The sequence below is a fragment of the Aptenodytes patagonicus genome, chromosome 7 (genome assembly GCF_965638725.1).
Source record: "Aptenodytes patagonicus chromosome 7, bAptPat1.pri.cur, whole genome shotgun sequence".
NCBI classification, from domain to species: Eukaryota; Metazoa; Chordata; class Aves; order Sphenisciformes; family Spheniscidae; genus Aptenodytes; species Aptenodytes patagonicus.
Window position 1 is genome coordinate 42,421,773 of NC_134955.1, and position 14,286 is coordinate 42,436,058.

Below are 14,286 nucleotides of genomic sequence, written 5' to 3' on the forward strand. Positions count from 1 at the left end.
TCCTGGGAGGTTCTGAGCACTCTTGCACTCTTTGATTTCTATTTCTTTTCTCACATGTAGCAGTTCAAAAGGGATTAGGGATGCCTGGTACCATACAGAATAAATCTATGCAACAATTATTACTTCTGAATAGAAATTATTATAGTTAGGCTATAATTTAAGTTTTCAAAATGAATTAGGAGTTCTTAGTGAGGAGAGAGTCTGTATAAATGGAAGATACTCCATTAATTTAATTTTGCAATCTGTAGTACATTGGAAAGTCTGCTAACATTTAATAGGGTGACATTCAAAATACTTTAACTAAATGGTCAGGGAAATATTGGTTAATAAGTTCACAACTGAATTTAATTAGCTAATGGAGGATTATCTAACTATGGAATAAATATTAACATCAGCTACAATATATGCACAGTGCAATGCTTATAGCATAAGTAACAAAAGCATTACTTCTGTTCTTTCCCCAAATAATTTATTTAAAAGCCGTTTTCTGGCTTAGTGAATGGCATAATTACATTCCCCCCCCCCCCCTTTTTTTTTTTAAATCTACCATTTAAACTAGTTGGCAGAGAATAAAAGCTATTATATTGCCAAAAAGATATTGCCATTTTGCCAGATAAATATAGCATTTCTTCTCTTAATTTAAATGATTCTGAAGGTTTTGGTGGGCTTTTTTGCTTTATGACAGTTGAGTACTCTCTTAATATTTCAGAGCTTTGTTGCCGTTTTATGATATCCTCAGTGTCTTTTTCATGTCTTAATAAAATAGTACATTCAAAAGATCAGTAGTGAGCATCTGTTTTTAAAATTTGGAATAAAAAGTAATTTCTGAGAGTAAGCTAGCAGTAGTTGTGTCTGGCCCCATTGAGTCTAATAATATTGCAGGAGCTATAGAAATGAAATTACTGATAAAATTCTAAAGTCAGAAATGGACACTTGCATTTTTTCACTGGGACACATTTACATGTCTGCTACTCTTTAGACTGTGATAGCAGAATCTCATAGCAGAAAATGATAATTTAAAATAGAATCTGTTGTGACTGTTTAAAGATGTCTGCTGGAAATAGCTGTATCAAGGGATTGTGGTGCATCCATTTGAGGGTTATAAATAGAAAATTTGGAGTGGACTAGTTAAATAGGAAAAATGTTACATAGGTAGGGTAGTTACTAAGGTAAACATGAAGAAGTTTCTCGATCTGACATAAGGGTTTAATTTTAAATATACAGCTTGTATTCTGAAACAAAGTTATCTTTATCATGCTTTACCAGGGGAACTGCATCATGATTGATTAAATAAAAACTAAATTTGATTCTTTCAAAAAAAGACATATTTGCTACTGCTGTTACCTCTTGATTTGTGAACAAGTGATTTTTAGATTGTGTATAGTCCAATGGTATGCTTTACTGAGTCTATTTTGAAAGAAGTCTGAACTGAAACCCTGTGTTTTACTTCTGGTGATGTCTTATCCCAGTTTAACTGGATGGCTGAAGTAGAGTAGTCCCATGGGTCTTACATGTGACAAAATAATAATTCAGAATGTTGTAATTAGTTGTGGTTTATATTTTGGAGGCTCTTTCATATGTGATGTGGTAGTTGAAAATGAGAAGAATACTCAAGTGTTAAATATTTTATTCTGGACCTTGACTATTGCCCTCAAGCCTGTAACAATTAACCTCAAACTGGATTAATTCAGCTATTGTTGAGTTCATTTGTGGAAAAAATTGATTACCTTCACTTGCAAGGGAAAGGAGGTGGAGGATACCCAACTCTGCAAAGAATTATTTATAGGCATGAAGTTGTTAGCTGCTGTGTAAAAAAAAAAAAAAAACAAAAAACAAAAAACAAAAAACAAAAAACAAAAAAACCCAAAACCACCAACACCAAAAACAAACAAAAAAACCCCACAAAAAACAACAAAAAACCCCAAAAACCCCAAACAAACAAAAAAACCACCAAAAAACACCCCCCCCCAAAAAAACCCAACAAAAAAACCCCAACAACCAAAACACCCTAACCCCCCAAAAACCTAAATTAACTGTCTAGAGGTTTTTTAAAATGTTATTCTTCATTATACGTAAATTCATATTTACAATTACAAAAAATGTAAGGCAAAAAAGTATAAGATGAGAAATACAGTGTAGTAATTAAAGTCTCTGACGGAGAGCAGTCTTTTTTGGGTAAATGGCAATCAAATTTTACTAAATGCTATTGCAATATAAATTACTGAAACACTGTAACCTGAAAAAATACATTTCAAGTACTTGAAAGCAGAATTGTATTACTCTTCATGTTGTTAATCCTGCAGTGCAGTAATTATAAATGTCTTCATATGGATTATGGCTAGCAAATATTCATTACATCATAAAGTTTACTCTTAGAGATACAAATGGTTTGTCTGGTTCAGCTTCTATACAAATTGGAATTAAATTGCAAAATGGTTTTATTATAGTAGCATGATAGATACACATTTCATTGTACATACATAAACAAAAGAGATGATTCATTTTTTTGTTTGTACACTGAACACATTTACATTTTTGCTTATTTCAGGGGAATAAATGTTTCCATCCCTCTTCTCTGCTAGAAGTAAAATTAAAGAACTGTAACTAGTTCTGAAGTTTCTTAATATTTTTACCTTGCAATTTCACTTTCATGTTTTTTTTCTCTGTGGGTTTCTTGCTGTATTTTTCCCTCTTTCCTTCCCCTTCTCTACAGTACGATGGAGTGGCTTTTCAGAATAAAGAAATGAAGTGGAATACATCAAAAATAGAAAAAATGTATTTTAATCCTTTCCATATAGTGACCAGAGGCTAAAAGTGACAGTTAAGAGTTTAATAGCTAGCATTTTTTTCCTTTGCTTTAGTTGATGGTCATAATCTTGTAAAGTACATCGAACTTCACTTTACAAGTGGTGAAATTAGTATAAAATCACAGGAGGATGTATGAGGGGATTCATATGAAATGCAAAAGGGAATATTTAATATACACAGAAACACTTTTTTTTTTAAAGTGGAGAATCAACAAGTTTACTGTAGTTTTCATCTGTCATCAGTGTCCAGGTGCCTTTTTTCTTTTTTCTTTTTTTTTTTAAATTGCACATAATCCTTTGAGCAGTTTTTGTTTCCATGTCTTTTAATCTGTGTTTCTTTTTTTGGGTCTTGATTACAATATTGAACCTAAAAAGGCTGAGTAGACTCAAATGTATTGAGTCCCTAGTTAACTGGAATGTTTTTTGAAGTTAGATCTTGAATTGAAGGTAACGCGCAGGGAATGTCTGCCCCTTGGGTTCCTGCTTCTCCCTGTTCTGCTTGACTGTTGCCTGTCACACTGTTATGTGGCCGGGCAGTCCCCCTCTCACAGAAGCAAGTCAATGCTTCAGATAACATGAGCCTTCCCAGAGGTTTTGTGTGTCAGGACAGAAGCCTTGAACTGAACGTTGTATTACTCTGCTTCGTTCCTCGTGGGTATAATGAACTAAAAGAACCCGCCCAAATTAGGCTAATAAAGCTTTTGATCCACTATAAATAAACTTTTTTGGCTCCATGGGGATCTGAGGGCTTTTCAAAATGTGGGTTATTTTAGCAATTGTAAGGAAGACATTTGAGATGGAAGGTAACGGCAAGATACTTAAAACTAGTCCTGTGTTACTATTCTAAACCTAAAAAGTCAGCAATGCTTTAAAATGTAACAAAGATATGACTAAATCACTGTGCTGTTTACTTGTGCCAGGCTTGCTTTTGAAGTGTAGTCTTCCAGCAAGCAATTAGTTCTTTTGCTTTTAGGTGGGACTGATGAAGTCATATCTGTGAAACAGTTCTATTAATGAAAAAGCTTTTACAGAGCTTTGTTTCCTCGGCAGTCTATCAGGAGGAAAAAAAGTGGAAAACCTGCTCAGGTAGTGGGGTTGGTAGACTGACTAAATATGAGAAGCAAATCTGTTGGAAAAAGTTGTGTTTCTTTATGCATTTGTTTCTTAAAGTTGAACTGTGAGCATTGAATAATGCTCTTTGAGTCTCATTGCTAGTTTGCTTTGGTTTAAGTATTTGTGATGTCTTCATGGTTAGGTAACATTGTTAGTGCAGGGTGTAATGGGAAATCACAGCCTTTCTTGTGTGGAGCTCTTCAAGCTTAAAATACAAATTGCAGTATTTCTGGGGCAATCCTGCAAATAAACTTGTAACACAGTGTGAAATCAAGCTTGAAGTCTCAATTAGTCTGTCACTTGCCATAGAATATTCTGGGCTTCTGGCATAAGCAGTTAAAACAATGATTACAGTTAAAACAATGATTTAAAATTTGTGACTCTGACTAACCTTCTTCTGGTGACAGCATCCTCTCCCCTCTGGCATAAGTTGGTGTCTCTGTGTTTTATTGCAGGATACCCTGGGGCTCTGTTGCTATTTGTAGCCCTCCCCTCCGCCGCATTTCTTTTCCCTTTACTGCACTATGGGTGGAATTCACTTGCTTTTGCTTAGGAAACTAGTACTGCTTTAAACACGCTGGAGTATGGTGTGTGGCATCTAGCTGCCCCTTCGGAACATATGGCTCTCCTGTATGCCCTCTGTCAAATCTGCTAGCCCTGTACAAATCTCAGCTCCCTAAGACATCCAGAGTGGCAGGAGACATCTATATTTATACCAGTAAAGCCCAACCTTTTTGTTACTCTTCCTGTCCTATGACCCCTTCTCCGCTTCCCCCTTTTCTTCCTCCCTTCTGTTGTTGGAAACCATATATAGTCTGAAGCCTTTGTGTCCTTGACTGGAACCTGGATCCTCCCGTTACAGAACATTGATCGTGGGAGGTGACTTTCAAAATAAACAGCAAATAAGTTATACTTATTTGTATAAGTTATCCTTATACTTTTACATAGTGACAGCCATATGAGGATTACTGTTTACTGTGATTAACAGAAAGTGCTGTGTAAGCTGGAGTCCTAACTTAGATTGTGATATTCTGTAGTCACTGCAGCATGAAATTGTACACAATCAAAAAAACAGATGATGCAAAAATTTTTGAGATTTTACAAGTGACCACGCTGAAAATCTGTTTCAGCTTGTCTGTATGTATGGCACATTAATTGAGTTTGTCTTAGATAATCTTGTTTAATGCACTGGAATCCACAGGCTATTCTGCAGTGTCTCTCTCTGACTAGAATGGTGGCTGTGTGTTTTGTTGTGCTGTACTCCTTCTGTGTCTTAGGCAGTGAGATGTCACTGAGATGTGAGGAGGTGGAAAATAACAATTTGTCATGAAAACCTCAGCTAATGATGAGCTGTGCAAACAGCGGCAGAACCTTTAGCTTTTGTATAAACTATGAAGAAGTATCAACTTGCTGAAATTTTGATAAATGTATGCAGAGGAGTTAAAGTCTGGGTTTTATTTAAATAACATACTATGAAAGATGAAGGAATATTTAAACTTACGAGCTAGTCAGAAATACACTTTTAAAGCCGTTGCTTTAATGCTTAAACATGAGATACTAAAATGTTATTCAGAGACTTAGGTATTATAGACAATATGTAGTGTAATTTCCTACAGCTTTTTCTGTTGTACACTGTGCCTCAGTTTGCTTTTTAAAATTTTAATTCTTTCAGATATATTTGGGAATTTCAAGGGAAAATTATGTAACTTCAGCAATGCACCTAAGCTGTTTAAATCTCCTAGACGTTTATCAGTTGCGCATTACATGCTTTCCAACATTGGAGATGCTGTAAGTGGAGCCATGGCTCTGTTAGAGCATCAGACCTTGGGGGAGCACAGCATAGGTCTCCAAATCCACAGGATTCTTGAATAACCTAGAGCAAGTTTCACAGTCCAGGTCTTGATTCCCTCATCTGTAATATGAGATAATAATTCCCCACCTCAGAAGCATGTTGTTAGGTTAAAAGGTTCATTTTGGGTGCATGGGTGTTACGGAAACAGGGCTTGTATAAAAATTAAGAATTGGGAAACAGATGCATTCAGAGCATAGCCCGGAGCTTGCAGTGGTGTCTGTGCTGGCAAACACTTCTGCATCGGTAATGTCTTTGGAAACATTTGGAAATCTGCATGCAAAGGTCAGTAGGATGTTTTTAACTGGAAAATTGTACAATTGTTCTACTTTTTGATAGATTTAGCTATTTATGTCCCATCTTAGAACAACTTAAAAGCGACACTTTCCTGCTTGATGACCAAAATCCAGTTAGGACGGACAGGTGAATTCAACTATTAAGATTTTTTTGAAGACAAACATTAAGTAAAATAATTAGTTATCATTCTAGGAAGTCTCTGATCTTCCATTATAGTGGTAAGTTCCAAAAATAGATGAGTACAATAGGAAATCTTTTAACAGGGAGGAAAATCTGAGCTTCTACTGTTCTCATCTCATGTTTGGATATTTTTTTTTTTGCCTTTGAAATGGTAAAAAACCCCAACCTACCCCTTATTTCAGACACTTGAAAACTCTGAGCGGCTCCTCTGCGTTAGTGCTTGCTCAGTCAGTGAGCTCAAAATAGATTTGCTAGGGTGTTGCATGATCCACTATACTCACATTTAATAATTATAAGCTACCTTTTGCTTTTCTTAAACAGCATGATGCCTCCTAAGGACGTGTAGTATAACATCACAATCTTCTGGAATAATGATCTTTACTTACCTGATGAGATAAGACTGAATGTAAGCCTTTGCTTGCTCTAATGTATCTGTCAGCAGATCTCTTCTGAAAACTAAGCCAAGAATTGAAATGTCTCCTTGTGGTTTAACCCCAGCTGGCAACTAAGCACTACACAACTGCTCGCTCACTCCCCCCCAGCAGGATGGGGGAGAGAATCGGAAGAGTAAAAGTGAGAAAACTCGTGGATTGAGATAAAGACAGTTTAATAAGTAAAGCAAAACAAGGAATTCATTCACCACTTCCCACTGGCAGGCAGGTGTTCAGCCATCTCCCGGAAAGCGGGACTCTCTCATGCGTAACGGTTACTTGGGAAGACAAATGCCATCACTCTGAACGTTCCCCCTTCCTTCTTTCCCCAGGTTTTATTGCTGAGCATGACATCATATAGTGTGGAATACCCCTTTGGTCATTTGGGGTCAGCTGTCCCAGCTGTGTCCCCTCCCAGCTTTTTGTGCACCCCCAGCCTACTCGCTGGTGGGGTGGTGTGAGAAGCAGAAAAGGCCTTGACTCTGTGTAAGCACTGCTCAGCAATAACTAAAACATCACTGTGTTATCATCACTGTTTTCAGCACAAATCTAAAACATAGCACCATGCAAGCTACTCTGAAGAAATTTAACTCTGTCCCAGCCAAAACCATATATATGGCTCTGTACGTACTTTCTGTGCTGCATTAACCTATGGCTGCCATTGAACAGCTATGCCGGGCTTTCTAGAGAAAAAGAATGGAGTAACTCAGTTAGCTTGTCAGGATAGTCTGCAAGGCTTGATTCTTCTGGGGGAAAAAAGTTTAAAAAAACCCAAAATGACAAAATGCAGAAGATCCATCTTAATGACATCATTCTTCCCCACGTAACAGTCCAGCCTTCAGACCAGTCCTAAAACTCTTAGTCAGCAATCTGCTGTAATGCTGTCATGAATTTGCATGTGTCTGCCTTTTCCAGTGCCCTACTTGTATCCTACTGGAAAAGGCATTTTACTGACATTTGGTGCTCTGTTGATCTTATTGATCTGATTTTGTATGTTCAGAGAAAACACAGCACCCTTTTAATTAGGGCCATCAAGCTTACTGAAGAGTTGTAAACAAGGATATTTTATTGATCTCTTACCATAGGTGGCATATATTGCTGTGTGTTGCGATTTTAAGAAATCTGTTGTGTTGGATTTTTGGAGCTGTATAGTAGGCATCTGATAACAGAGAAGGAAGTGTTAACTCTACTCTGAAAGCAATGGAAATTAGAGGTGTTACTGAGATCTCATTAAGCTAAATCTTCTTTACATGTTATGTTTTAGAAAATCTTCATGAGACGCAGGGCGAAGGAGGAGGAATCGCTGTTGCTTTTGATGAGACAAGGGTGATTACCAGAGCCCGCTGAAGCACTTCAGATTTGAGATAGTCTTAAGAATGCTTTTTAGCAGTAGGCAAACATTTGGGTGCTCTGCAGTATTTTGTATTACTTTGAGAGTATGCAGAACATAATAGCCAGAATATACAGCAGGTTGTGATTTGTTCTTGTGCATTGTATAAATTTGATTAAATCTTGGTGGTCGGAGCAGTTTATAGTCCTTGTTGTTAACCAAAGAAAATAAGATCCAGTTTTCATAAAATGAAACTCTACCGTTGAGAAATAAACAGTGCACATGTTTTAACAATAGAGAGGCCCCTTTGGCTACTCTGTAGGTCAGTGTTTGTGTACTTACAGCAACTCTCCTATTTTACCCATTGAGGTGAAGGAGAGGGAGGTCTCTGAAGGTGTGTCTGTTCTGTGAGATTAGTATGTCTATCTGGGCTCTATACAGAAGAAACTGTCCATGCAGGTAGTGGATGTTGAGAAGTTAGCCTCTGGATATTTGACTGACGTACTGTAGAGCACTTGGATTGAACTAAGAAGTGGCATAGTACTTCCGTCAACTTTCTCAGAATAAATGCATCTTTCCCATTCTCCTTACCCTCCAGTTCCTGGTCCTCATGTGCCGAGCAGTCAAGGATTGGCCTCCCCATTTTGTTTTCTTTTGTTTTTTCTTAAAATTGTTCCTGTTCCATGGTAAAAATGAAGCAGACCTTAAATCTGCAGTGATATATGCTGTTGCAGATACTTTTTTTCCTGTTTCTTTCTTTAAAACCTTCTCATAGGTAAATATGTAGTCATATTTCTCAAGACTTCTAACAGTATTATAACTTGTGGCAGTACATACGTTGTTTACAAGGACACCAAAGCAGTGCCTGGAGTTGGCTCTAGGCTGAAGTTCAAACGTCATCAACCTCTTCATAACAAAACTATCTTACTGCAGGGGGGAGAAGTAAGACTATGATTCCTAGAAATGTGGTTAGACAGTATAATGCCACCAGAATAATCCCTGACTAACCACTGAAGAGAGCTGTGCAAGTAGAGAAGAGTTTTATTACACTGGTGCAGTGCATCAGTCCAACCCCATCTCTTTTCCAATAGTAGTTCCATACTCATTCCTGAATGCAATAGTTATGCAAGTGATTTGTTTAGCTTCCTATTTTGTTCTTTTTGATTTGTAAACCAAAACATCCAATTTATTTTCTACAAAATTATATGGCTTGTATGCCCACTTACTTGATTGCTTGAAAGCTTTAATCTGTAGAGTTTAGCTGTTTAATTTGCGTGCTTTTGGGTGTTATTTTGTCTGAATTTGGAGTTCAGCTTTGAAAGCATTGCATTATATTCACATTGTTTTTATTTTACTATCTATATATATTTTACTTTGGGTGCATCAAAGGTTTCTGTCAAAATATGTATTGTATTATATTTTTTTATTGCTTAAAGTATTCTTTCTGTTTTCTGCTGGTTCCTGCCTGTGCATGCTCTTAAAATAAACCAGCTAGACCAAATAAAATTCCTTTTGTTCTTTTGTGTGTGTGTGCACGCGCACCATTTTGAGATAAGCTGTAGATTTAGATGGCAGAGACTATAAAGAGGAGTTTTTGACTTTTGTGAGGTTCTGTTTTGAATGCACTCTTTTGTGTTTACTTTCTGCTTGCCCCTTTGCCAGCAGAACAATTACAATATTCCCCCCCCCCTTTTTTTTTTTCTTGACACTGGAAAGCATAGCAATGTGGAGCATGACAAGGACATTACCTCTGCAATGTTCAAATATGCGTCTTTTGTTCCTACAGAAATTTTAGAAGTCCTACAGGCTTCTGCCAGTCTGAAGAAATCCAGGACTTCTTACCTGGAGCTGTTGACAGCATGTAGTTTAGGGGTGGCTTTATTTGGTACCTCTCCTCTGGGGTTCCAAAGCACACTTAATACAAGAAGAATTCCCCAAAACACTGGTGTGTTAATAGGAACGATCCTCTGATTCATGAGATTAGTGAATAGCATAGTTTAAAAAAAAAAAATTAAAATCCCATCATGCTGTAGGACTTTTGATTTTATTCTGATATAAATGACTCGGCATTTAGCGAAGTATTGCAGAAGTAGAAGGCTGCCTAATAGGGGATTTATGCCTCGGAGCGTGGAGATTTCATACAAATAGATGAAGTCGGTTTCAGCAGCACGAAGTAACATTATATTATGGGCAAATGCATTGTTATTCTGGGAAAAGATGAATGGTATCAGTAAAATGTATCAACCTAAGAAAAAGTGGGGCCAGGTTCTTGAGTAGAATAGATAAATGTATACATATATGGAAGGACGGGGAGGGAATAGATAAATGCTTTTAACAGAGAGGGAAAACTGCTCTTAAAAGGAAAAAAAATTGTGTAAGCTTTTTTCCCTTAAAAAAACTAAAAACAAAACCCAAAACCAACTCCCCCCCCTCAAAAAAACCCCCCTTGTTTGCTTCTGTTTTAGAAAATCTAATGAGGCCCCTTAAGAACTATGGAATCGCATGGTAAGCATATGTTTTAATTTAACTCAAACTTCTTTACAGATGTACTTGGTATTGTGCTGGAAAGCTTAACTTTTTGCTTTGTTGTTTCAGCATGTCTATGGGTTTCTTGATAGAAGAGACTGCCCCAGTTGTGTGGAGAGGGCTCATGGTAATGTCAGCTGTTGAGAAGCTGTTGAGACAGGTAAGGACTGAGGGTACATATTTGTGTTTCAAACTAATCGGTTATTTTAAAATGCATTTAACTGATACATGAGTGTCCATGATATTGTTTCATGTATTGGTGGTGAGCATTTTTGTATTTTGGTGGTCTTAAATTCTTAAGAATTTAGTTTTAACTTCAGGTAAGAGGGAAAGTTGACACTTTTTGTATTTATCCCCTTCAAATAGACCTGTTGTTCCATGCATTTGATGAGTGAATCACCCCAATTTGCCTTCCTTCTCATTCCTTTTTATGTTTCTTTATGCAATTGTTAAAAAAAAAAAAAAAGGCATTTTGAGGTTGCCTAAGGATTTGAATGTATAGGTATCTATGCATATCTACAGCTGTATTCCCTTATGTGCTTGTTAATCACCAGCACTAAGAATTCTTGGATGGCGTTTGACATATGACAGGTACATGAAAACCATTAGATACCATCTCTGTGTAATGCAGATAGGTTGATAGTTAATAAATTTCCTGGCACACGGAAGCGGGGTGGCTTTTTTATTTCTTGACAGATTTTTTTTTTTTCCCCCCTCTTATTGTGAATAGATCTGTGAAGTTCTAATGAGACAAACAGCTGAAAAAATGCATTAAGGTTGCACGTTTAGACTTTGAAGTGACCCAGATTGTTCACGGCTGACATCCATTCCAGGGATTTAATGTATACAGCTTGGAGATCACTAGGTTTCTGTATGTATTCTGTAAATGCCTCCAAATCTTGTGCTCCCTTAATGACTGAAAAGAAGATTTTAATTTTTTTTCAGCCTTTTTCCATTTTTACTGTTTTCTCCTCTGACACAGACTTTAGAATAGTGGCAATTATTGCCCTAGTCAGAAAAGCCATGTGTCTGCCAAAATTTCAGGAAGAACATCTTTGTCTAGATTTGGCCTTTAAAAATAAGGGCTATCCAGGCCGATAGCTGTGGAAGGCTGTTCTGACCTCTTTGTGTGTTGCATTGCATTGGCCAGGCTCACAAAGACTACAGCCTAAAACGTCGGAGGTAGAGCTAAAGTTAGCACCTGCTGTATTGGTGTACTTCACCCTGGGAGACTGAAGTGGCAGGCACTCCAGTGCTGTTACTTCAATCAGTAGTATCCCCAGATGGGAAGCATGTGCCAGCATCCTTCTGGAGGGTGCGGATGATGCCGTGTAATGAGCTCGTTGCTCCCTAGCAACCGACGAAGCAGTTACATGCTGGCCGACCATGCTGTAGGAAGGAGACAGAGTCCATTAATGTTCGGGGCATCAGTGATTTCCCTGACAGTGGAACCTGAATTCTGAAAGAGGAAGGCTTTACAGCTAAATTTCTTTTCCCCACAAGCATTTTGCTTCTGCGTGGTGACCATGGTAGTCTTAAATCTGTGCTGGAGAAAGTTGTTTGCATCTCCTCTTTCGAAGAAAGAAGCTTACAGATCACAGGGAGAACCAGCAGGTTCTATCTGATGTACAGGTGGCTTTTAGAAAATAACAAATAGATTTTCCAGACTAACATATGCTATTTTGGTTTTAAAAACTGTATTCTCCCTTCTGACATAGTTACTAGTCAGTCTCAAGAAGGGGTTAACTGTAGAACCAATAGTGTTATAGCCTTGGACGTCTGAACAAGAGAGGAACACAGCATGCGATGATGTTTTTAAAGATACTATAATTTCATTTTACATTAGAAATAGCTGTGTGATCTGTTGGGGGCTTTGAAATTTTTCTTTGTTTTCTCTTTATCTGTTCTGGTTGGTCTTAGCTATTACCTTTTGTTTGACAGGATAAAGTTGCTTGCAAGAGTAAAATACTTCTGCTTGTATTTAACTTTCTAAAACCATGTTCTTAAGAAATAGCTGCTTTACTTCTATAGCTACATATAAACCATTTAAAGTAGTACCCTAATCTAGATTTATAGTATAATGTAAGTGTAAGGAGCTTGTGTGCATTCAGACAAGCTGATAAAATATTAAGTTCTTAAAATAATTAAGTCAGCCAGATAGAAAACACAGAGGTTCCCAGACTTCTGCATTAAAAACACTGGTGGTATTTTATAATGGTGTTTATTGTTAGATGGTGGAGGGTTTTTTGTTTGTTTTAAGAGCATCAACTATGCGTTCACTCTGTAAATAACTTTGGATGCTTGTTTGGTTTTTTCCATATGAACAAATCTGTTTTCCAGAGTTTATCATGCTTCAGATACTCCAATAAAGCATCGAAGGGCCTAGTTTCCAAATTCATTAATGGGGACTTGTTAACTCATTAACTTCTTAACTCATAATTGGTGGTCTGTGCCTGTAATGAGTATTTAAATGCTTCTCTTACACTTGCAACTTATTTAAATTTCTGGAATTCTTACTTTGGAAAATACATTTGTTAAGAAAGCACGTAATATATATATTTATATACTTACTGCATGTAGCTTCACTCTTTGTAATATGTGTATATTTGTCCTTCTCTGGTTTTACTTCTTTGGTGGATGAATGGCTTTTCAGCACAGTCCAGAGTCCAACCTCATTTTTGTCTCTTTTCACTTCTACTTGCGTATGGCCAGGATGGACATTGTTTTTCAGATAAAACACCACCTTTTAAATCCAGGCTCTCCTTTTGCCACGAGTCTAGTCTGAGAAGCTACCTTTGTTCTTGTGTGTTGTATGGTGTTGGACTGGTAGATAACAGGCAGTAATACTCAAGACCAAAATCAGTGCTTGGTGTTTCTCTGGTAATCCATATCTCAGGAACAAGGACGGTTTTCGGGGACGCATCATATCATTTTCCTTAAACAGAGTTTGAAGGAAGTGTGCCTTAGAACACAAAATAGAGTTAACAGTTTAGTATACGATATTACATACATTACATATCTATTGAGGAATGTGTATCAGATCAGTATATAAATGAAAATATATAGCATATTGATTCTATAATGTGTCCTACTTTTATTAAAAGTATTGCTCAATAGAAAAGAAGGAAAGGGATGAAGATAAGTTATTGGAAGAACAAGAAATACATAAGGAAATGATTTTTTCACCTGTAGTGAAAGTGAATTACAAACAGTAATGGAACATTTGATTCTATATAAACGTATTCATAACTCTTTCAGCTAAATATATCTCTAGTTTACATGCCTTGAAATTATCCAAAGTTTCGTTGTGGCTGAGAAGTGACTTGTTCGTTCACATAATTAGATGTACTGTAGGCCCGTTCATACTGCAGGGTGATCTTTCTCTTATCTGGGTTTTAACTGTTCCTATTTCCCTGCCATAGTTATCTTCATGTAAAAATTATTTCACCTCTGTTAACACTTCCTTTGAATCTTGCTTGCCTGTAGGTGAGATAGAAGAGAGCATTTTTTTTGTTTGAGTTTTTTAAAAGACAGTTCTTTTTTCTGAGGATATCGTTAAAGACCAGGTAAGGAAGTTTTGATAGTTCTCCAGTGTCATCTGTAGCACTAGGCTTTTTCTATTCAGTTTTCACTTAACATACACTTCAGAAGCTGCCTACTTTTTAGTATAGTCCCATTCAGCACTTGTCCCTTTACTCTGTGTGTCTTGACTCAGTGCAACGGTACTTGGTTCAGATTAAACAAGCTACCTCA

The 14,286-nt window shown here is 37.0% G+C and overlaps 1 protein-coding gene across 2 annotated transcripts in view; it reads left to right on the plus strand.

Annotated features, from left to right (window-relative positions):
• Positions 1 to 14,286, plus strand: part of NUBPL (NUBP iron-sulfur cluster assembly factor, mitochondrial) — a 157,388-nt gene that overhangs the window by 21,990 nt on the left and 121,112 nt on the right. For both annotated transcript variants that reach the window (XM_076345002.1, XM_076345003.1), the window contains exons 5-6: positions 10,473 to 10,512; positions 10,603 to 10,693. In XM_076345002.1, coding sequence (XP_076201117.1) covers positions 10,473 to 10,512; positions 10,603 to 10,693 — 131 coding nt within the window. The remainder of the gene's footprint in view (positions 1 to 10,472; positions 10,513 to 10,602; positions 10,694 to 14,286) is intronic.